The 25,075-nt window shown below is 38.0% G+C and overlaps 1 protein-coding gene across 5 annotated transcripts in view; it reads right to left on the minus strand.

Annotated features, from left to right (window-relative positions):
• Positions 1-25,075, minus strand: part of DACH2 (dachshund family transcription factor 2) — a 283,607-nt gene that overhangs the window by 122,581 nt on the left and 135,951 nt on the right. For all 5 annotated transcript variants that reach the window (XM_062627457.1, XM_062627455.1, XM_062627459.1 and 2 more), the window contains exon 2: positions 21,826-21,941. In XM_062627457.1, the coding sequence (XP_062483441.1) occupies positions 21,826-21,941 (116 nt within the window). The remainder of the gene's footprint in view (positions 1-21,825; positions 21,942-25,075) is intronic.

Below are 25,075 nucleotides of genomic sequence, written 5' to 3' on the forward strand. Positions count from 1 at the left end.
TTTTCATCTTTGTCACCAGCTCTGACATGCTGATAATGACAAAAGCACACAATCCCAGAACCTGTGCTTTGTGTTTTCAAAGTAAGCCTTCAAAGTTAATTCTTTCTCTGCTTAGAATAATTAGAAAACCCTCAAAATCATAACATCAGATGTGTTTGTCAGCAACTGCTACCCAGTGGAGCATGCCCCAGCAGGCATCTTATTTCTGAGAAATCCATTAGAGCCCCACATGGAAGTTACTCAAGTACATCAATATTGTAAACAAATGTTTTAGGTGACAAGAGAAAATCAAAGCCACTCACTCCTTATTAATAACCAATGGGGTAAAACAATGCCATACATTTTTTATTTCAAGTATCAGTATTTATATGACAAACCAGATAATTTAATTTCATGCACTTAAGTTAAATTGTGATTACAGTCTACTAACTTATCCTTACCCTTACTGTGACATCTTTAAGTCAGTGCCAATGGCAAAATGCTGAGAACACATCAAGTAAGCCAACGAGGGACTCTACCTGATATTCAAAAATCAAACTAAAAAACCTGCCAGTACTTAAAGTTTGAGCTCCCCAGTGACAGTCAGTCATGCTTGCTCAAGAGCAAATCAAAATACTACCCTGGGATCAAAAAAGAGCAGTTATAAAAAAACATATTTCTCATATATTTGTGTAGATGAATGTATGTCTGCTTGTGTGTCTGCATGCATATATATATATATCTATGAATGTATAAAATCCGATCCTTGGTTGTAACCCCACAAAGAGAAAGGAGACTTCAATATAGCTGAGTTCAAAAGAGACACACTAAATTTATGATCCCAGTATGGCATTTCAGGTCAAGTGTTCCAAACTTTGTATTTCATTTGTGGAACAGAGAAAATAATAAAAATTATTTTATTATTTTTATCCACTGGCTTGGAGTGGAAACAACCAGCAGAGCCGTTTGTAACTGGTATCCTAGAGTCTGCTTAGTGCATTTATTTGAGCTTACTGCAGCAAACAACCTGGGTTTATGAAAGGACACCTGGTTATTAGGACTAGGGACAGCAATTAGGCGTGCTTCTTTCTGTTGGAATTGTACCTCTGTTTAACAGTATATGTGATTGTTGCAGGTTCAGGATTTCATGTTACATCTTTAATTGTGGGCATTTAGCAGACTGCCTCTTATTATTAAGATACTGCTGACTTTTATTGTCAATGTGGCCACAGGACAAGGCTAATAATTACTAGCACCAGAAGCAGCTTGTGGTTTTATATTACATTGAGGTAAATTACACTGGAATTAGAGTGGATTACTTTTATCAAATGGGGAATAAGCTGTTAATTAACTCCCCGCTGTAGCAATCTTTTTCTGAGCTTGCAACTGTTATTAGCTCTAGATTAAACTGTTGAATTAATTTCCCACTTACTTACTATTTCAAGAGTTTTTAATTTACCTGGCAGCAGTTTTAATGGGAAATTGTATTAGTGAGCATAAATTGTTTTTGGGAAGGGTAAACAGTTTGTGATAATGTTTATTAAGTCGTTTTGTTTGAGCAAAAATATAATTGCAGTTTTAATTAGTGCACGGTTGTTGGAGTATTAGGTTTGAGATTACATTATGGCATTCGGAGAAAACAATCGCCCAGGTAATCCCGGCATTTATAACTGATCGCAAATAGAAAAGCTGTGTCAACACTGCAGCGGCGGGTGTGTGTGCACACGTGCACACCTATGTACACAAGCATGTTTAGAGAAGTAACAGGGTAGTGCGCTTAGGAAAGCAAACACGTCATGTCTCTTGCGGTCCGGCAAAGGCAGATGAAGCACTGCATTGCCTGCGTGCGGGCATGTGTCTGTAAGCACAGGAGAGAAAGATGTCAATAAAGTAGCAGAGTTTTGTATATGCTCAGTGGACACAACTCTGACTTTCACATTTTAAATGTGAAAAGTTCAGCTCTTTTAACAGAGCAAAACTTGCTTTAAATGTATTTTCCAGCTCTGCTACTGTTGTGTCAATGGCAATCCTAAGAGACAGCACTAAAGTAACTCAAATGAAATTTTTAAAAAGCTAGCAAGAAGGTAAAACAATTAATCCACTACAATAAGCTGCTATAGATCATTTACTTTGTTACTTTTTGGCTGATACACAGCTGCTCCCTTACTGTAGTTTGCTGTTTTCTGACATTTTTAAAATCGTGGATAATCTTCTCACAGATAAGTGCACTATATTTTTAGTTGGCAATATACACAAACTATTCCCATTCTATAGTCTGTGCACTGACTAAGATTAAGAAAATGTCAGTATTTTGATCATAGAATACAAGGTTGGAAGAGACCTCAAAGATCATCTAGCCCAACCTTCCTCTGCAAAAACAGTCTGGAGAATATGACAGCATGACAAATCTAGGCTTGTTCTGTGCTAATACATCCTACTCAGCAACAGCTGCTACTCCAGAAGATACACTCTTGTGCTGCATCTTCTTCTAATGTCCCAGAGAGGAAAGGGCATCATAAGCAGGACTTGGGTACCCACTCCCAGGAAACCACAAATCCCCAAGAAGTGAAACAAGGGTAAGAGGGCTGCATTCATATGCCAAAGCTGGAGAGCAAAGACTGATTTTAAAAGAACTTGGCTCTACTTTATTGTTTGCAGCTGCAGTGCTACTGATTGTGACAGTGACCACCTAGACCAGGCACATAGTATCAGCTTCTGTATAACGCTGCTGTCTGATGTGACAGCTGTACTGCTCATGCAGCACCTAACTCCTTGAAAAAATATGTTAAATTTTTAAAGCTAACCTGACTGAAAAGGCTTAAGAAAGGGTGTCCTGAGCCTTGAGTTACAAGGGGACAAATGCTCTCTGTAGAGGAGCTGAAAAGAAGACCCCATGAAGACAGAGCCATTAACATTTGATGACCACACCTATAAGCCAGGCTGCAACTAAACCCACAGGCTCCACCTCTGTGAACCTTACGCAGTCCTTCCAAGCCTGCGATAGAAACTGCTGAAACGTCTTGTAAAAATGAGGGGTATGTAGGCAGTGAAATATAGATGGTTGCACATCAGCAAATATTCCCCAAGTTCACTTGAGTGCTCAATTTCTTTTTAAAACTCTTACAAAACACATTATTTTCTCATAAAATTTAGAAACTATGAAAAACAATACCAGAACCTCCCAGTTTAGACAATATAGATTCATATATTTAAATTCAGAACAACATTCTTGAACTTTGCCTTATGACTCAGTCATCAAGACATGAGCCCATGAGGTTCCTGAACTCCTTCAAAGTGACCCCAAGCCAACCGGGGTGGAAATGTGACAGTAATTAATAGGAATCAATGTCAAGATTCAGCCTTTCCTGTAAACACAGGCAGCTACAGCAAAAGTAACTTAACTTTTTGCTATGACCTCAGTTGTTAGTGTTTGTCAGGATCCTAACAGAGGTAAACTGAAATGCAAGACGACAAATGCAAAAGTTCCTTGACCTCACAAGTACAGCAAACTCCACGTTACATGATTTGCGTCTTTCTACCTTGACATCCAAAATGGACAGTATTCATAGCTGTAAAACATGCAGCAAACTACTTAAACTTTCAAAAGACTCACCTTCATTTCAAACTGTAACTCCATACAGAAGTTGTTTAAAGCATCACACAGTGATTTAAAAGGAGTTCATGAGCATCAATTATTTGGTAGCTTTAAATATGTATGTTTATTGATTTACAGAATGCAATAATCATCAACAGGAAATAAAAGCTTTAGATTATTCTAACTGCCATATGGATTTCCCAATCTGTACTTTGTAATTTGGTTTTATATAAGATTTGCTAATGGAAACCTTTTACCTATGGATTCAGAAACCTTATTAATGCTTTGTGAAATTGGCACTATTCCACTTTATGCCTTGCCAAGATCAAGATCAAGAATGCTGGGGATCAGTTTTAATGAATACCTACACTTTTTAATTCATTGTCATTAAGAATAACAGAGGGTTTTGCTATAAACAGTAGATCTACTTTATTAATATACTCATATGAAAATACATTTTCTTTATATATGAGTATCCTGGATTTAGTAAAGGCTGAAAAAAGCAGTAGCTGATAATGGTTCTTCACTGGATGGAAAACTAGATTTAGCAATAGATATGGGTGTTAGCAACTACATTGCAGCAGTAAATGCAGCTGTAAATCATACAATGCCAGCTAGCATTTGTTTCTGGGGTTTGTTTCTCTCCATCAGCACTTTTTCCTTGTACTTTTTTGAGGTGTGGTCAATTTTAGAAACCATTAAATGTACTTGAAAAAGCCTACAATATGCTTTTTTTAATTCAAACAGAAACATAAAAATGTTCAACTGAAGTTTATTCAATTAATTTTAGTTTTCAATTTATAAAGATTTTACTATTCATGCAAAGGAAAATGAGAATTAAGATGCAATGTGCTGACATTCAGTGTAGTTTTACAGCCTTTTTAATACAGATATAATTTTAAAAATAATAGGCTTAAAATAGTAAAAAACCCAAACCTAATAGTTTTGCTAAATTACCTTTTTATTGCATGGTTTCAATTAGCATTCCCTCAGCCTCCTACCCCAACACACAGACTGTTCTGTCTGTTCTCTGAAGGAAATTATGAGATGATAGAAGAACAGAAGATACTTCAACCAAATGTTGGAACCTCAATTGAGAACACAAGCATACAGCATTTCCAGAATGATTTGTTGCAGCAAATTCTATAAAAGTTAATAGTTCTTAAAGATGTATATAACTTATGAAGCATGTTTCTTGCATATGGTTATAGAGATTATTCTACTAAACTCATCAGTTATTACATTTTATATGCACTATGCTAAAAATTACAAACAATAAAATGCTTTCAACCCAAGTGTGGTTTTTCACTTCTTTGAAGTCATTAGAAAGCTGCTGTGGTTTTATTTAAGGTATTATTCCATAGCATGAGGAAAATGTTATACTACAGGTGCAGAGAAAATTTAATCCACATGTTGCAAGGTTACATATGGATATAAACAATGGATTAATCCTCAACTCCCTTCAGTTGTGACTCTCACAGGTCAGAAGAAAAATGGCCTAATTCTAGAATTGTATGGTTCCCTCTATTGTCAACACCTTTTATTTCATCTGCAGAAGGTTTTCTGAGGCAGACCGTAACTGATTATAATTTCATCATCATTTATAAAACTTAAGATCACAAAACAGGCAGAAATACCCATAATGAGAGAAAGAAAAGAGGTCCCTCCTGCAGACATCACAGGCAAGCACAGTGCCATAAAAACCACTCAGCCTGTATGTACTGTGTTACAACAGTGTGTGGACAAACCCTAACTAGACTTCAGTTAGGCAGCTCAGGTATGCAGATACACAAGTAAACTGTACCACAGAGATAAGACTCAAAGCCTGCTCAAGAATGCTGTGAACACCCGCAATCAAATTTCAAGATGTTCTAATCAGACCAAAATTAATACATGCTTGGGTACAGAAAGCATTAACTCTCTTTCCTGACTTAATGAGCATAGCCTTTAATGCTCAGGGTTCTGTAGTGGAAGTTCCCATTTAGAAACCCCAAATGCCTTTCCAGTATGTTTTTTAATTATTCTCCTCTTGAGGCGTAAGTATTTTACCCTAATACAATCAGTCCTATTTCCAAAAGGACTACATTAGAAGCACACTGATATATAAAACTACAGAGCTTAAGAATTCCTAAAAAAAAAAAAAACAACAACAAAAAAAAAAACAAAACTACCCAAACCAAAAACTGTTTGTCACTTCCTGTTCTATTTTTTCTCCTCAACAGAAAGGGTCAGTTATGCTAAAAAGTAGTCTGAAAAAGCTAGCCTGTGACCACAGCATATGCAGAATTGGCAACTCATTTCCAAAACCAACTTACTGAGGGACTCAACCCATGCAACTACTAAACATCTGTTTGTTCTGTTTAAGAGTGCAGTCTAATTAGAGCAAATACCATAAAGCTTTATTTGGAGAATTTCATATTTATCTACCTACAGTATGTATCATGGATACTACCTTCATATTTTATTCTTTATGATACCATTCCTCCATTTGTCAAACACAAAACTGCCAGGCTACAGTAGATCTCTGTTAAGATTAGCTCTCTACTTGATACCAGATTCATCAACCTGAATCTGCTTGACATACCTATTATAGGACAGAAGTTAAGAACACAAGTAGGTTCAATCACAGTGTTTAGAATGCAAAACCAGAGCCGTTAGATGAAAAAGACTTGATATATTTTTAAATTTTTTTTTGGAACCATGCAGAATACAAAACTACTGAGACATTTATAGACATCTACAGAGCTCAATTTGGTATCATGCTAGTTAGGTTATGTACAAACATACATACAAATCAACAGAAATCATTGTGCATCTTCCTATTAAGTCAGATAGCAGTTTTATAGTTATGATTCCTAAGTCTATATGCAGCAAATTTGAGACACCTGTATGAAACAACAGGTAAACACAGTTTAGAACCAGAGCCTCTCATTCACATGAGATATAAACGGTAGTAAACACCTTGGATTTGAAGTGTCATGAGCTTTGCAAACTTTGCTCAGGTTTCATCAGGACAAACTAAAGCTCTTAGACCTGGGGAAAAAAAAAAAGCAGCACTATTAACAGCACATACATGCTACAGAAACCGAATTTCACCGTCTAAGAATGCAAATTTCTATTTATTGCTAGGCTGAGAAAAAGCAAGGGTCAGCAATATAAAAATCTTAAAAACAAGCAATGAAAGTTCAAATGTTTTTCAGTATGTTCATCCATGCAAGTATATGAAGTACTGTGCGTGCATAACATGGTCTCCACATGTTTTCAACTGCTTCAACTGTCTCCAGGTGAAAGCTTTGAGCACAGGAACATTATGCACAGAGGTGTACACTCTCCAAGGAGGGCCAGCAAGAGTGCAGTGCTGTAAGACTAGTTACCTCCTCTGAATGACAGTTGGGGAGCAGTGTAACTAAGACAGACCCTGTGACAGATAATCATGACGCCAAGCCAATACACTGCAAACTTAGCTCAGTACTAGCCCTGTTGTGTCTGAGTCAGGTACGCTGTAAAATTTCAATGATGCCTTTAAATTCTAATGGTTTCAAGCTGCTGTAAACTTCTACAGCCATCAAAAATAATCTGTCATGGGACTAAGGGTATGAACATCATGTCATAGCCACTCTGCTGTTAGATTTATTGGAGGGTAAAGCATGTCATTTATGCATCAACTCACAGGAGAAAAAAGCAATCCCTATGAAGTTAATCTAATAATAGACTGGAAAGCAATGATTACTGTTTCATGTGCAGTAGCTATTTGTAGCAGTAGTTGGCCTAATTCAGCAGGCCTTGCCTGTCAGAGCTCTGGGATTAGCAAGTGTTTAGATGAAAATATATCAGGAAACATCAAGAAATGATTTAATGAGGAACAAAAGTCTTCATTGTTACATTTAACATTTGCTGAAACTTTTCCATTTGAACCACTATGTTTTTAAAAGGCTTACTGGAAGTGACATCCCAAATAGAACAAAAATGTTGAGAAACTATAACTTTCATTGATCTAGAACAATGCTCAACAATTTCACCTTGAAAGTCTGCTCTCACTACTCATATGCGGGCAGAATTCTTACTGAGAGCCTTTTAAGATCAAGATATGACCCGCTCTGTATTATCCTTAGTAACTACTGTCATCCAAAGTACTGTTCCTGCATAAATTGCCAGAAGTCCCTGAATTCCCCTTAATCCAAATAATGCTGCAAAATGTTCTGTCTTTATGAACTGTCCTCAACCAGTCTATTTCACTGCAAAGGTAACATGAAATTTGAAATTTTTCCAAGAGAGATACAAAGTAAAAGCAAATCACAACTATTTACGCTAGAGATCCAGTTTTACTGAAACTTAAATTTATGTAGGGGAATGTAATCTAGGTGCTGAAGAAAAAAATTATCCAGGACTAGCACATATCTCATGCCCTTGCTTGTAAATGTGTAGAAACAGGCAAACACACCCTACTTCATCAGTAGTAAATACTGACATGGTTTCAAGTCTGGGCTGACGATACCAGTATCAACCTATTTTATCTCATCAATTTAAACCAGGAATCTTCAGTCACAGTTAAACCCAGACACCGCTTACATCTTTCACTTCAGAAAAAGTTTTATTTCTAAAACTTTTAAAACTAGGATATAACATAAAAGCTAAGAGGAAGCTGTTTATATTTAACTTTTTGTTGAAGGACAGGTCAAAAGCTAACACATTCAAATGACTGATCTTGATAACCGATTCTGATATTGATAACCTTATTTTATTTCATCAAATAAAAAACCTACAAAGACAAAAATTAAAAACAATAAAGATGTAGCTGAAGCAGTTTACTGTTTGTTGACCACATTTAAAAAGAGATACTTGAAGCCCCTTGGCTAGAATGTGTGAAAAATTTTTAACTGTCCAATTGCAACTGAATGGCATGAATGCATTTTCCATTTGTTACTTCACAGAAGATGGATAAAACCAGAATTTGATGATGCAGAAGATACAAGTATTGGAGTTATATTACTGGCTGTCATCTAGTAAAAGCATGTGTGACATGGAAGTGGTAACATTAGATGTCACAGTTCACCAATTCTTTTAAAAATCAGTATGATCTTCTTGAGCTGGAAAACAGGAAAACAGGGAGAATCAGCTCACTATGAAGACCAGCCAGTTCCTGAATTAACATAGTGGCTAATCAGCCTTTAAAAATGCCCAGGTAATAAATCCTAAAACTAAGCAGTATTTTACTATCTAGTTAACTACTTGGAACTCACTGTTATTTTTACTTCATCAGCAGAGAAGTGCTAAAGAAATGTGACACAAATAGACATTTGGACCATTGCTGCTCAACAGATCAGAATATGAAAACCAGAAAAATACATGATGAATGACAAAAGAAAGATGCAAAAAAGAACACAAAGTAGCCAAGGAGATCAAAGGCCATACTTTGATTGCACCACGTATTTCATGATAACAACACTAACTATACTCATCGCTGCTCACCTTGCCATGAGAGAGCAAGGTTTGTTGTTGTCAGTAAAGAACTCTGTTCAGAGAACAAATTCCACTACAGAATGGGGAAAGCCCAGGAGACTGGACAACAGAGGCTTTCCATACCCAGTGCACAGCACACAACCAAGCATAGCCATAGAAGGAGAAGTACAAGCAGGATCTTAGGGTTTCTGTCACCAGTGGCAGAGCCAAGAACCCCGATCATACTGCAGCCCAGCCACTCTAACACCCTAGGCAGGGCCAAACATGAGGCCAGCCTAACTTGTTTTGACCATAATTCATCAAATTCCTGATCTTGATCCCTGGCAGCCACCCCCTTTGGATCCTCAGAGGTCTGTTGAACTTTCAGGGATAAATGAAACCTTTCCTAATGCTCCTGCTTTTGCAGGTGGCACAGACACTCCAGGCTTGAGCACAAGAAACCCTCCAAAAGGAATCCTATGATTTATTGCTTCTGATTTCTATCTCTTTTGTATCACTCCTTCTCTTTACTGTCTGGAAATAAACACTAACTTGAAAGAAAAATGGTCACAGGCCAGCTTCTAGGATGGCTCTGCTTTTCAAATCAGAAGTATGTTGCAGAGAATTTTGTTGTGGGCCATGATACTGAAATGGCTCAGCTAATTGAGGGCAACTTCAAGGTCAACACAAATTGTAGTGTAGACATGAAAGTCAAGGGCAAAAAAATAAAGAGTAAGGACAGAGTAATATGATGCAATGAAAAATGGAGATCAAGAGAGACACATCAGAAAGGGAAAGGACATGTCCATATCAGTGGGCAAAACACCTATTCTCAGAATATTTTCCTGAGATCCACACTGAACACTTCCCATGAATGAACACAAATTCTCAACAGGATTAGGGCTCATACTTAGCTCGCACATAGGACTTCACATGCTGTGAAGAAATGTTATTTATAATTAAAAAATTTAATGAAGCAGTTCCAAAACAGGAAAGCCAAACAATTTCTAGTACGTTTCGTTGATGTTTTAAAGGTTTGAAAAGGAGATTCTGGTGACAAGTTTTCAGCGATTTAATCTGGCTGCAAACACAAAATAGCCTTCTGAAGCCTGATACAGACTAATCTAATACATTTCTGGGGGGAAAAAAACGACATCAATATCCCCATATGTTCTACAAGACTACACAGAACAATTCTGTAATGGGAAATACTGAAACCACCATCTAAATGGCAGGGCCCTCCGAATTGCCAGTGAAAGATGGCGAGGCCTTCTAGGTCAGCTGAATTTGAATAATAGGGTGTTCTTAGCCCAAATAACCTATTGACTTCCATATATAACAAAATAGAGAGACTCTTTCAAGTGCCTCCTAGATTTAGCAGCTGTTGCTCTGACACTGTCAGCAATACATCCATCTTAATCACAGTATGATCCTTTCAACTTTTCTTTTTGAGGCTCTGCTTACTTCCTTCCACCCTTCAAGTCCCCTCATCTGCCCAAGATGCATGTCAGCTCATAGCACTGTGAATATGAGCTAAAACAATAGAACTGGTTTCTCCTCAATCACACTTCTTTGCTTAAGCATACGATACACATACTTCTATGTATTTTGCACTTGTACGTATAGGAAACCTACCTGCAGGTGCCTATGGGAGGTGCCTTCAGGCTACTTTTGTTTTCCTATTCTGATGCACTCTGCTGTAGCAGCTCCCCTGTAACTTGCCTTGCCCACAGGCATTTTACTTTTTATTCTCATTAATCTTTATGATTTTTCTTTGCTTAAAATAAAAGATTCCGTAAGTTTTGCTCTTCCTTATTGGAAAATGTTAATGCTAGGTACCAGAGGGCACAGACAAATGAGGAATTACCATTTGTACAGAATTGTATACTCAAGCACTGCCTAGGGTTTATCACCTGTATGAGTGCTTTAAGCAGATCAGAGTTTTGTTTCTGACAGAATTTAAGGCAATATTCTAATGTTGGAAACAATATTCAATGCTTTCCAAAGGAATATTTGTTTCATCAAACTCTTGCAAATTAACCAGCACTTAATGGCCTACAGATCATTGCAATTATGTTTTTAGCTCTTAAAAATGTGACCCATCTGAATTATCATTGCTTTTAAAAGAAAGCCCAACCATATGCACCTCTAGTTAATTTTAAACCAAATTCCAACTCTTCTCCCCTTTTGAGTTCTCATCTGAAAAACTGAAATATTACTTTAACTGTGTAGGTCATAGCAGAGTTGGGAGAAACTTACAAGGAGAGCAGTCCTCGTATTTCACCATTAAAACATGAGAAGGCTGCACATCTGAAACAGCTTTAGTATACTGGGTAATTCACATTCACCAAGTGGATTAGCTGAAATAAGCATAATAAATGAAAAAGAATAAAATAAAAAACAATTTCACACTAAGTGAAGGCTTGACTTATAGGAAGTGGCAGCTCTGATGGCCCAAGGCTCAGAATTAGTTTTGCCACTCGATAATTTGACTGATTCACTTGAGTGGCCAGAAGAGGACATTTTCTGCCTGATTTCAGTGTAATCAAGTCACCTGCTCTGCAATTGCCAGGGCCAAGTCAACTGCACTCTGCTGCTCCCCGTCTGTGCGCCGCCAGTAGCAAGAGTCTTCCACATATGTGTACAGAGCTACTGAGCTCTTAACAGCAGTGAGATTTACCTACATCTGTACATTAGTGTATTTGCATTTGAAACCATATATGCAATATGAAAACAATCTATTCTATTACCTCCTTTACTTACATAAGGTTTGGAGCTACTGATGGGATGCTCTCAGTTGTGTTACATATACCAGCTAAGAACTCATGCGTTACTTAGATAAGAGAGGTGACAAATGCAGATACAGGAAAAAAAGTAATTCCATGAGACTGGAAGTATAAATAACTTTTTCTGTCTTAATGAGACACGACTAAGAAATTCTTTATAAACAATTACAGCAAGATTTTGTGTTTAATTTATGTATCACCTATTAGATATCATTTTCCTCCTCACATATACTATACAAAAAGACTATAATATACTTACAGAGATTTGGGATTGCAGATGAACAACTTGCATGACATGTTATCAATTTTATTCCTGCTTTGCTGAATTGAGGTCAGACTAATAAATGCAATATATGTGTTCATCTTTAAGCATATGACCAGTGCAGTGGTTATTAGTTACAGATAACCTTTCAAAGTAATGACTGCATACTGCATAGCAAAAGAATAAACTTTTATATTACTATTGAAAAGAATATTTTCCTGCCCCAGTCAGGATAATCCACTTAGAAGTATCATTATGACCTAAGCACATCCAATCAATATGCAAATGTGAAAAAGAGTAATTAAGCATTTTATTTTTTTACCATTGCACAACAGTAAAAACAAGGAAATAATATGCATCAAAATTATTAAACATTTTATACCCAATTTTCTACTTGACATATGTTACTGCATGATTCATCCACATTTTTCAGAATCAAAGTCTGTGATCTGGCAAACTGTATCTGTTAATAAAATGAAAAGGTGACCTTGCTTAATTTAATAAGTCTGTGTAGAAATACTCTTTCGACATGTTAAAGAATTACAGAAAGGTTATCATAGCTTGCTTTCATGGGAGAGTACTCTACCTTTTCCAGCTCATTTCTCAGGCTTTTACTGTAATTCATTAGATTACATAAAAACAATGTAGATCATTATATTTTAATAAAGGCTTTCCTTTCCTAATAAAATGTCTGTCATTTACATTCAGGCATGTATTATATAAAATGCTTCTCCTTCTGAAGTAAAGCTTTTCATATTCAAGTCACAGGAGGTAAGGAGCTCAAGGAATTATTTTTCTTTGCAAAGGATTTTCAGGATGAATTCAGTTTCTAGACTGAATCCTCCAGAACTCTGGTACTACATTTATCTTTAAATTAGTACAACAGGATAGCAGCAATGCCAGTTGCTATCAGCATGCCTCTCTGCAAACTGAAGAGGTCTCTCTCTTCAGAAAAAGGATGGAGATTGATACTATACTCATTAAGTCAGCTTGGTTTTCTTTACACCAATTAATGTTGACTGTGATAAAATAGTTTACACTATACAAATACATTTCCAGTGAAATCTTAATATGGTCCCAGTCACTTAATGAGAATGATCAGGCAATGAAATCTATTTTAGTTATGCTAGCTTCAAGATGCTCAGTAAGAGATGTTTCCTTTTCATCATGAATCCTAATTTGTTGCCAGCACTTGGCATCATATTTTATTACTTGGGAAGGGCTGAAAGAAGAGCACATTCTTCTTGCACAGGAGGAAACACCAACTGCAGCCACTGTAACCTTCTACACAGCAAAGGTCTGCTCCTTGGTAGATCAGCTAGATGAGCAGCTTCTCCACAAAGGACAGTGAGGCAGCCTTCATTGCTGAACTTGCTTCTCTCAACTTTCTGCACAGGCATACAAAATATGCCAAAATCTTCTCGCCCAGATTACCGGGCAATTTTTCACTACTTTTCATAGACAGACTCAAATTATCCACTCCTGATCACACACAGAATTCTTTGCTTACTTTGGATATATTTCCCCTCCTGCTTTCAGCATACCAAGCTCTCACCTCTGCAAAACCAATGCAAAGGCCAAGCCAGAAATCAGCAGCAGCAAATGAAAAATTTCTATTTGCTATCACTGCCTCAAGTCTAGGAGAAATATTTCCAGGAGAAGGAGAACTAGAACCAATGTTTTGCAAATCACTGTCCTCAGGCAGGATTTGCATCCATCACCTTGGACTCCAGGTGCAAGTGACTCCCATCACACTGAGCTGCTCAATATGGGCAAGAGAACAAACACCCGTCTGCTCTCAGGCAACTGCCCAGTCTGCACCCATCCACTTCTGTTTAAGCAAACAAGTAATCCAAGTCAAATCAATGGGATTATTTGTTTGCTTAATCTTAAAAACATGCCTAAGTATTTCATTTGTTCAGGCTCCAGAGGTCTGTATGACAAGGACTGAAGCACAGCAGCTGTTGAATTACACCAGAAGTACTTCATAACTGACCAGAACTGTAACTGCGCAAAACTTGGATCTAAGGACAGCACACACTTACTCTGTAACCCCGCAAGATTTCCTATTTTTTCTAAGTGATTTGCAACAGTGTTGTTATACCAAGAATTTCACCAAAATACAGCCTTACAAAGCTTTCCTTTAGGAAACCACACTACCCAAATCTAATTTATATGTAAATGCTGTATTTTAAAAGAATATTATTTATGTAAATGTAGATTTTAGCATTGCAAATAGGTGATGGATCAACACTTTCCTGCAACCAGAGGTGCATTATCCAGCCAGTTACACCTGTATTTATTTAAACTGTTAACAGACAGTGGCCTCTCAAAGTCATAGGAGTAAAAATTTAAGTGTGTGCAGATATCTTGAGCTTAACAGGTCTTCTGAACTCCTGCTGGATAAATCTAAAGCAGAGCAGGGGTGCCAATGAGGATCTATGCGCCTTGTCTCTGACGTCGTATGCCATAATATTCCAATTTCTATTGTTAGCACAAAAATATGCTGCTTTTAAAATGAAGAATCATGAATAGGCCTTATGTCATCCAAGGTAACAGCCCAGAATATGAGGATGCTTGGTTTCCCTATCAGCAGCTTATCACCCAAGTGTATTTGATAAGCACCGTAACTAACTAAATCAATAAGCCATTATTCTTTAGTATGAACATAAAAATTCTTCAATGACACTAACTTCAGTGAAACCAAAAAACAGCTTCCTATATTGAAAAGCAAGACTGTACATTATGCAATCAGACTGGGATTCTAACACAAATACTCAGTAAGGCATTTAAATACACTTGTTGGAATACAGGCTCAAGGTACCAAATGGAAAACTTCTATATTTCAGACTGTAACTATTTGTTCAATTTAATCATTTTATTGTGAAGGAAAATTAAACATAATAGAAACTATTCAATTACAATAGTGCTGTTATTGCCAAAACAGCCCTCCAGAAAGCAGAGAGCACTGAAATCTCTCATACCTCTTGATACTATTTTTTACTTTAATGCATCTCTTAACAATGACATAAAAGAGCTAAAACAGTTTCAAAGTCAGTTAAAGATGCAGCAGAGAGCATCAGACAGGTATGATCATTACAGACCTCAATGCCATCAGACAGGCTAACAGATAAGCTGGTAGTAAAGAATGTCACAGATGATTAAAACAGATGAAAACTTAGTGATTTTCTAACTCTGTGATACTTCACCCAACTTTTTCAAATGGTTCCCTTATATATTCAAGTCAAAATAAATTTGGTGCAGGTCTACCCTGAGTGTCAAGACAATACAGTCTTAATTCTCTCACTGTGACCACATTGGTCGTACTTTGTCATCTCAAGAGACGTATGAACTCAGTAGGATCCATTTTTTAAAAAAATCTGCACAAAAATCTTAAAAAAGAAATTATACTTACGAGTTTCAGACTTCTTCCACAATAATTAGCAGCTGACACTACGTGTAAATTAAATTTACAACAAGGTTAGCCACTCAGTAAATTCTCAACAGCTTTAACTATTCATTTGTCAAAAATGCAATGTCCCACTCAGATAAAGCAGACACTAAAAATGGCTCCCTGAAGAAAGATAACATTAAAAGAGAAAAGGGAAGAGGGGAACAGAGTGACTCACAGTCACCAAGTATAGTTTTTAGACTATCAGAACTCTAGTGAATGGCTGTATTTTAAAGAGTAATGATATGATCCTGCATTCCTCATTCACTCCAAATCATGCTCCCTTCAGCACAGAAATTTGCTGGCATGAGATAGGGTGGTACTCAATCATGCAGCATACATGGTCTTTAATTTTAAAATCCAGTTAAATAGATGTTCCAACATCATTTTTTATCTAAGAACATTTCATGATAAAGTAAGAGTGAGCATGTAACTTATTTGTCAGCTTTACTGTGTAGTGGATAACTTAACTATGTTACTCACACGAGCTTTCATTTCCCAAAGCTATATGCATTCATTATGACAGTAAAAATGAAGAGTTGCTAAAGAGATGTATGCATTTTTATTATTGTTTGAAAAAATAGATCTTTCTACAGTCCTTTGAGCTTCTGAGTGTGTGATTTGTATAAAATATTTCTCATTTTGGGGACACACCAGATGGAGTGCAGGGCACTGTGGGATATGCCATTTATCACAATGACAGTGCGTAGGTAGCACTGATCCTCTCACCACAGGGGGAAGCTAGAGCTGCAAATGTGGAGCAGCATTAAAAGCCCAACGAGTGGAGTTTGGCAACACTTGTACTACTCATTAACTTAATCATATTAATTTATTAGCCATATATATCAAAGTAATTCACTACTGAACTGTCACCAAGAACAATTTATAAACTGTTAATGTTCCCCATAGGCAGAGGAGTGTTGTGGCATCCTTAATCAGTATGTTTGCCTTTGATTAAAAATAATAATTTCTACTAAGCCAGGTAATGCCAACAATGACAAAGTCATGCATATGTTTCCCATTATAAATGGAACTTGAAAATGACATCTATGACAACAGGGGGAAAAAAAAGGGTAATCGTAAACAGTGAAATGAGCCACAGAAATAGTTTGTAAACATACAAAAATGTTCAGTTAAGAAAGCTGAGAAAGGAAAGGGTTCTCTTCACGCTACAGTCATCTGCTCCCTACTCTCGGAGGCTCTAGGCCTCCTGCCAGCAGCTGCCAGCCACGGCAGCGCTACATCAAACACCCCAAGAGGTGAAATCAGTCAATAGATGTTCTGTAAAGTGACCCTGAGTGAATGCTTATTCTTCAAGTAACAGCTCTTTTTTGGAAGCAGGTTTTACAATAGAGAGGGCAAACCTTCAGAGCCTGTCTTTGGCAATCCCAGTGTACCAGCAGCCAATGCTACACGTGGAGTCCTAGCCTCCAGAACTAGAGCCCCTCCATCAGCATATGTTCTTACTGCTCCCATGGCCATGCTCTTCCCACCCCAAACATCTCATACAGCTCCTCAGCCAGGTAAGACTGGTGGGGACTGGGACAAGCACCAGCCTCAGATGGAAATACGGACACAACCTGCGGGGTCGCTGCAGCAGGGAGTTGCAAGAGGCAGCTCTGCGCATCAGTGGGGCTGTGCTGGCTGGCTTTGTGTCCAGTCTGACGAACAGCAACTAGATACCAAAGACTCTGAAAGCCTCTAATCTCAGTCATTCCTCTAACAAGGACATGCCAAATTAAAGTGCCTAAAGATTGCAGCAGTGCCTAAAGATGGTTTTATCTTCTCTTTTTTTTGTAGAAAGGCTAAGTGGCTGCTGCTATCACTGATGAATTGAAGTAACACATTAAGTTACGCTTTTGGGAGCTACTCTATTTATTGAGTCCCACAATGATGTGACTCTGTATATATATTAAAATATGAATTTCACTATTAATTACATGAAACTATTCAGTTCACAACAGCTTCTCATAACTATTAACAAGACAAAACTATGCTGAAGAAGTATTTATGTCTGTACAAACAGGTTTCAAAAACTCTAGATAAACAGCTAATGAGACAGTGTCTATTTTAACTGTCTGTTTATGAAATTAAAAAGAGATCACTTCAAGGGAGGTGAAACTAATGTGTCTGATAATGAAAATAGCAGTTTATCTTACACATTTGGAACTGCAGGTGGCTTGCTTCTGTCACTTAGGCAGACTGATGCAAGAAAACAGCAGAGACCTGATGATAGACGCTGGCAGCAGGTTTAATCAGGAACTATTAACACCAGGGAGGGTGCCGGACATCCTGCCTGCTCATGGCAGAACCAGCCACATCCTCTGCACACAGTCTATTCCAACAAGTTCTCCCTACCAAACAATCATCAACCTGGTGTGAATCCCTTTATAACCTCTGAAATTGTGAATCCTCCCTGCTCACATCCAGCAAAGGCTGCCAAAGTTGAGTATTCATTTGAAAATGCTTTGTTTTCATTTTCTAACATACAATTCCGCATCAGGTAGGCTTTCTCCCACCTCCTGTACTAAGCACTCGGCAGCACTCAGCCCTAAATCCTCACTGCAATACATCTGCTGACCTATACTGCACATACCGTTGCCAGCATACACCTTACTAGGCCTACGAGGCTGCCCACAGCTCTGAACAGCAAACCTCAGAAATATGAAATTGCAACAGATACGTTTGAAACAGGCTTGAGTTCATCTGCCTCGCACCCAGCTTCACCAGACCTTTCAGCTTCAGCTGCAGGATTCCCAGCCCATGTGCAGCTCCACAACTTGAAAAAACCTGCCCCAGAAAGCAAGTCTGTGCTCTTCTGCCACAATCCAACAAAGTCTCAGTGGCAGGATCATTTTCTTTATGAGCCACTCTATCCAATACCCTGAAAACAAGATGGAGCAGCCACCCAAATGGTCATCTCTTTGGGGGTGACCTAAATGAAAGGTAGGAGGACTGACGTTGGCACAGATAACTGTGAAAAGATCCAATTCCTCTTTAGCTTCCTTCCATACCAACAGCCTTCTGAACTACTGGCTTAAATCATATAATGGATTTCAGCTTCTCTCCATACAGCAAACTACTGCTTAAGACCTTAAAACTTCCTTGCGAATATATTTCATAAATAAGGCCCGACTGTCTTTTTAAGATACACTGACAAAAAAGACTTGTACATTAATAGGAGATAGAGCCTTATTTTGTCAATGCCACTTCATCACACTCCACTGTTTGAAGAACTGAGCCTTTGATGACCATCCCTCTGTGACATACAGGATTTTTCCTTTGCCCTCACAGCAGGCAAGGGCACCACACCAACTTCCACATTTCCTACATGAATAGAAGAAGAAAAACATTTTCTCCTAAGCTAAGGTAAAACAGACAGTACCTAAACATCAGCTCTTGAAGGAAGCAGCTCGGGAACGGACACTGTGCTGTTCACACAGCCCCTCCCAACATCATACATCCCAGACACACTCATCCTTCTCAATCACAGCAGTTTTAGCCACCCTGCTGCTCTAATCTCATTGTAACCCAAATGTTCCCACTCCCCAAAGGTGGAAGGGACCTACAAACATTTAAAGAAGCTGAGGCTTCACTTACAGCTCCTTCACAAATTACTTACGTGCAAGAGCAGTTGTAGTCCACTTTGCCAAGTGGTAAAAAAATTACTCTCTACTCTGGGAAATGCAGTATGCGTAATTTAACTACCTGTTTATTATGTGAAAATGACCATGTAAACTGAGCTGACACAAACCAAATGGGTGATGAAAATAACAGCACTTTTCAAGGAGTGGAAACACAGATGGCCCGCTCAAGTCTGCAGGAAGTTACTAATCATCACTCTGTAATACCATCTACAGACAGATCTGTGAGCTCTGCAGCCAGAACAGCAACTTCTCGAGAACTCTCCATCTAACTAATGGCAACCCTGGACACGAACTCCTTCACTTTAACTGGGCAGAAAACTAAAGAGTAGGTAAAAATGAAATAATGCAATGGATGGATGCATCATGCTGCATCTGCTGACATGGAGTCTTACTAAAATGAGCTTGGAAGTCTGAAAAAAAAACCCTATGTTCTGTGAGAAGCATTAAAACACATTGTTCTTAGTTTGGCCAAAAGGGAAGAATCCAATCACAAATGTGTTAAAGGCAATCAGAGCAAAGCAGTCAGTAATTAAGTGTAAATGGGTATAAATAAAGCTAATGGAGACTTCCCATCCTGGGTGCTCCATCAAGTTTACGACAGCTTAAGTCCCTATTGAGTTTACAAGTGGCTCTTTTGGCACCTTCCCTTACTCAGCAATCCCTCCAACTTTTACTCTTTATGAACAAGATAAAACAACTTCAGGAGCTCTGGCTCCTGAGTGACAAGACTACAGAGGCCGTCAGTGTGGAGCTGCCCTGCCGTGGGTTGGTGGCAGGGCTGCTTCACCTGCAGGGACCTCTCTCGTCCAGGACCCTCAACTACTCCGCCATGCTCTGGAAATGTGCACTTTCTCTCGCCTACAAGCTGCTCCCAAAACTCCTTTTCAACTGCCTGATGCTCACTGTTTGTGGCTTTTGGCACTTGGTCATGCAGAGGTTTTCACAGGCGGCTCCCAAGGTCAGGAAAACAGCCACCCTGAGACTCAGCTGACAGACAGCCCCCCAGGGCAAATCTGATGCAACCATCTGCGTGTTAAATAAAGTGGGATGTATCTAAACCATCACTTCAGACTCCAAACAACCTACAACAGCCTAGAAATTCAACTTTTTTTTTACTCAGATTCTGTGATACTCTAAATATCTGTGAGACACAGAATGTGTCTATGATGCTATTTTACTGTGCATACCCAGCACACTTCATCCTAAAGTATTTCCCAATTTAAAGCAATACGTCAGTCTGTCTAATTTAATGTCCTATTTGCAAACACAGGGTGGAAAAGTAATACGGAATATTCTGGATTTATGACAAGAAATTATCAATGCAAGGTGGCTCTTGTGTGTTCCTAACCATAACACAAACACCACCAAATCTATGAAATACCTGAGCTGAGAACATGACACAGCTACTAAAAAACTCTCATTTATAAATTGTTCAGAAGAGTGAAACCACAGTTCTTGACCCCTGCCACATACATGAACAGTGCATGAAGCTGCACTAGCTCAAATGGCTGTACTGGCTCCTGGCTCAAGCAAAATGCTTTCATACTGTAACAACTTTAGTTAAGGTTACTATGACTATTGTTCAGAATGTTCATTCCCACTTCCACAGGGATAAAGGTTACTGGATCACTGTGAAGCCCTCCTGACACTTAGAGTTGTAGGAAAAAATAGAGACCTCAGCATTGTTACTCCCCTGAACACGGGGACCAGCTGAGGGACTAGTGCAGTGCAACAGGTTCTTGCAGTCATCTGCAAGATCAAGACAAGTCACTATAGTCTTATCAGTCTTCTTTTTTTAATTCTGCTTTTCCTTTAGGATTTTCTATGACTTTCTATTCTGCTAAACACTATGTTAGGTTGTTAGGGAGTTACAATACATTTGGATTGGACTTTTGACAGTAATCCTGAAACTGCTAAACCTGTTAATACTTAAACAATTCCTTTTATGAATATCATCTATTAATATAGCCTTATTACCAAAATAAACTTACCTTTTACCACACAGCAATTAATAAAAAATTAAAACACTCATGAGATTAGCACAAGATTTAATTTAAACTCCATTAATAAATTAATGAACTGAAATAAAATACTAGGCATTGAATTATGTTTAGGGCTTGTTTATAATTTCACATATTTTCATGCTAGCTTTTTCATACTAGAATACTGAATGCAAATCATTAAAGTACAATCCACTGTGGCCATGTGGACTTATCTGCTTTTCAAGTGTTTCTTCTATAATTCGTACAAGCATTTCTCTATCTTCCCAGCATCTATTAATGATGTTACAATACAATACACATTAGCCACGCTGTTCATATCCCATGAGAACTAAAATACACATGCCTTTGAAAGGAAGAAATGCATGCTGCAGGGCTTGGAGACAATAGTTCATTTTCTCTTTTTCTTTTACTAAAATAACACATTTAATGGAATTTCCTGTAAGGAAGCCACAATTAATAAAGAACTAAATTACAAATCCATTAGATTTCAGTCACTGCAGCAACAAAACAGAGTTTTCATGAACGCTCAAAAAATCCAATAATGTAACCTCTGGTAAAGCTTGAAAAAGCCCTGAAGGACAAGGCAGTTAGATCAATATTAGTTTATTTTAACTGCTGTGCAGTATGAAGAGATGACGCTGATCATCTGATGGATTTTATTACCTGTCGGAGAGATAAGTCCTGGTGATAAGAGGCCTGGAACTCCATGAGGCAGAAGACGTGCATTTTCTTGTATCGCAACTCCTAGTGAACGCTTGGGGGGTCTTCCTGGTCGTGAGCTGATGAAATAAGAGGATAAATGAAAAGGCATTTTCTTTCTGAAATATTTGCTTACTACACATAGTATTGATTTGTACAAAATGCATGAACCATCAGTGATACACACATATATATGAGACATTCTTGACTAGGAAAAAAAGTTGATTAAGCATACAAGAATTGTATAGGTTTCAAAAGAAGGAACAATAATCTGCCAAACAGCACCTATAGTTAACACAAAATCACAGAAGTGATCAGAAAGCTAAGATATCCTTTTTTAATTTGTATCACAAGACCAGAAAGAAAGCAATTCTTATTTTAGCCCTGTTGTACCACTACTTCACTAAGTAATATTAAGAATGTTTGTAAAATGAAGCTCTAGAAATTCTGACGCATGTGTAATTCACATGTAAAGTATTGAAAATGCAACCAGATGCATTACTCAGTTCACAAGTCATGGTTTATAGGGGTTGCACGATGACTATGAGGGTGCCAGAGCTGTTCAGATTGGGTGCACCACCATTTCTTAGCTCAGTCCCTGTGCTGAATGAACACATCCATGCTGCTTTCAGCTGCTGCGACAGCTCAAGGCTGACCAGGCTGCTTCACAGGATGCATGTCTACGTGTACCTCTACTCTCCATACAGTAGTCAAGCTTCTCCAATATCCAGGGTTTCCATGACCTTACATGTGACCAGTGGAGAGGGGTCATAGCAGTAAATGCTCCAAAGTCTGTCACACACCTGCACCACAGAAAACTGCTTACTTCTGAAGACGCAGCAATAATTTAACTCAGAACTTTTCCAAAACTGACTAGTTCTTGGCTAGTGGTTTTACTTATTACACATAAGTCAAACACAGGAATGTTAGCCCTTTCAAAAATCTCACTGTCCCTTGACCAACTTAAGAATTATGATTGAATTTTTTAAACCAAAATGATAAAGGTGTCTTTACAGACCAGTTTCATTTAACTATTGTTTTCAACTACCAGATTTACCCCTTAAATCTGTGCGTACATGTAACCTACACAGCTGCCATCATAATACAGAGATGTACAGACAAAAAAAAACACCATTGAATCAACTGTTCCCCAAGCCAGCAAATAAATATGCAACCTCCTTTGTTTGGAAAAGCATTGCTACTTCTCTTCGGTCAAACCAAGTTTTACTCTGTTGACTAATAGAGCTTTTTATAAAATATAGAGAAACATTGTATAAAATAACTAAGCTGCTACAATGAATGAGGTTTAAATAGCATTTCCAAAATGACTTCTAGTTCACAAAGAAATTTAAGTTAAACTTCACTCTATCAACTTACAGTGGCAGAGCCCTCCATCAATGTAAGACAAACTCTGCATTTAAATGAAGACAACTTCCAGCAGCACTACACAGAGGTACCATTAACCTGTTCATATTTCACAGTGTGCTAGTGCTATTTTGTTTTACTGTACATCAAACTAACACAAAATCATTTTTTTGGTTTATTATTTTATCTCTGTGAAACTATTCCCCCTCTTTCTACCTTCAGATTTGTCCATTTTGTATTTCATTTTATTCAGTACTTTTCCTATTTTTCTTTTTTATGCTTTAAGTTGTTTATCATACCATGATGGCTATGTAGTAAAGTCTACTGCAAGAACCCAGACTCACTAGGCTATAAAAAGTAAACCTAAAATAAGACTATTTGACTTTCACGGGAAGTTAAGACACACACATGCATTCTCTATTAAAATCACCTGCTGAAATCATCCACTGCACAGGAATATTGTCTAACAGACAGTATTAGGCTGGTATGTGGAAGTTCTAAACAAAAAAAACGATTGTTGCTGCTTTGATATACAGAAGCTCCTGATTATGCACATGCACGTGGAAGTGCTTAGCTGGCACTTACTGGCTCTGAAGAAAGTTATACAACAGCCCAAATTAGCAGCTTTCTCCATCAGAAGAGCTCAATCAACGAAACTACAAAACATTCTCTTCCCAAACTCAAATACTAACAAACCTTTTACATAAAACTCCATATGTTGATATTAATCTAAGAAAAACATTTTAAAAATTCAATGAGCAGTTTTAAAAGATTTTATGAAGACATTTTATTTATGATTTGGGGTTTCAGAGGAAAAGAAGGGGAGACAACAGGATTTCAACTCCTGCTTATGCAGTTTCTGCACAGACAAAAGTTTCTGTTGATGACTCTGTTGACTGTGTGTAGACAACTCGCAGCCCACAGATTTACTGGATCAGATGTTAAGGTGCTTCCCAGAGCATATACTACAAGCGTAAGTGAAGCTCTCCAATCTGCAGTTATACACTGACAGAATGCCAGGTAAAAAGGGTAAAAAAAGTGAGTTTTAGAAGATGAAGAAAGAAAAGTTTGCACCAAAAATTAACCAGCCTCCTTTTAGAGTCCCGCTGACTGTATTTATATCCTACCTCCTCATACAAGTAAGGCAAGCTTGCTTGGAAAACATCTCTCTGGGTTCTGGTGTCTTTGGGAAGTCGGTAATTTCGGGAAGTTTGATAGACTTTGAAAAAAGAAATAAAAAAGGATACTAATAAGCTACTCACGCCTTTTTAACAAGTATTACTATGTAGCAGTAACTACTAGGAGCCAGATTCTGGTCTTTCTTATACAGGTGTAGCCATAACAACTTGAATGGAATTGTTCCCATCTGAACCTGCTCAAATAAAATCAAAGCCCTTTGTCTCTAATTTAACATCAGCTTTTGAATGAAAAACTCAAGGCTGGATGCTACTTACAGCTGACTGACTGTCATTCATCCAACACCTGCAAAGGAATCTTCTGGGTCTTTAACACTGTGTTCTGTAGTTTACATGTGAGTACCTTTAATGCTATACATGTGGTTCTGGACCACAGAACAGGAGTGAAGAGCCAGGTATCGCTCTGATCACTGCAGACGAGGCTGCAGCACAAAGCTCTCACACTTCCAACTACATGGCCTGGAGAGGACCACAGAGCACATGGAACACGACCTTTTGCTTGGGAGGACACAAGAGCTCACAGAGGGCACCTTGGTAGCATGTCTAATTCCAAACACTCCCAGTCCCATTTTGGCCAGAAACAAATTCTCTGGAATTTTTGTTTAAATATGAAACCATAAATTTCCAGAGACAGGAAGCAAATATCTGCTCTA

Source organism: Pezoporus occidentalis, unplaced genomic scaffold (genome assembly GCF_034315485.1).
Source record: "Pezoporus occidentalis ecotype Australia unplaced genomic scaffold, CSIRO_AGI_Poc_V1 ctg30, whole genome shotgun sequence".
Lineage (NCBI taxonomy): Eukaryota > Metazoa > Chordata > Aves > Psittaciformes > Psittacidae > Pezoporus > Pezoporus occidentalis.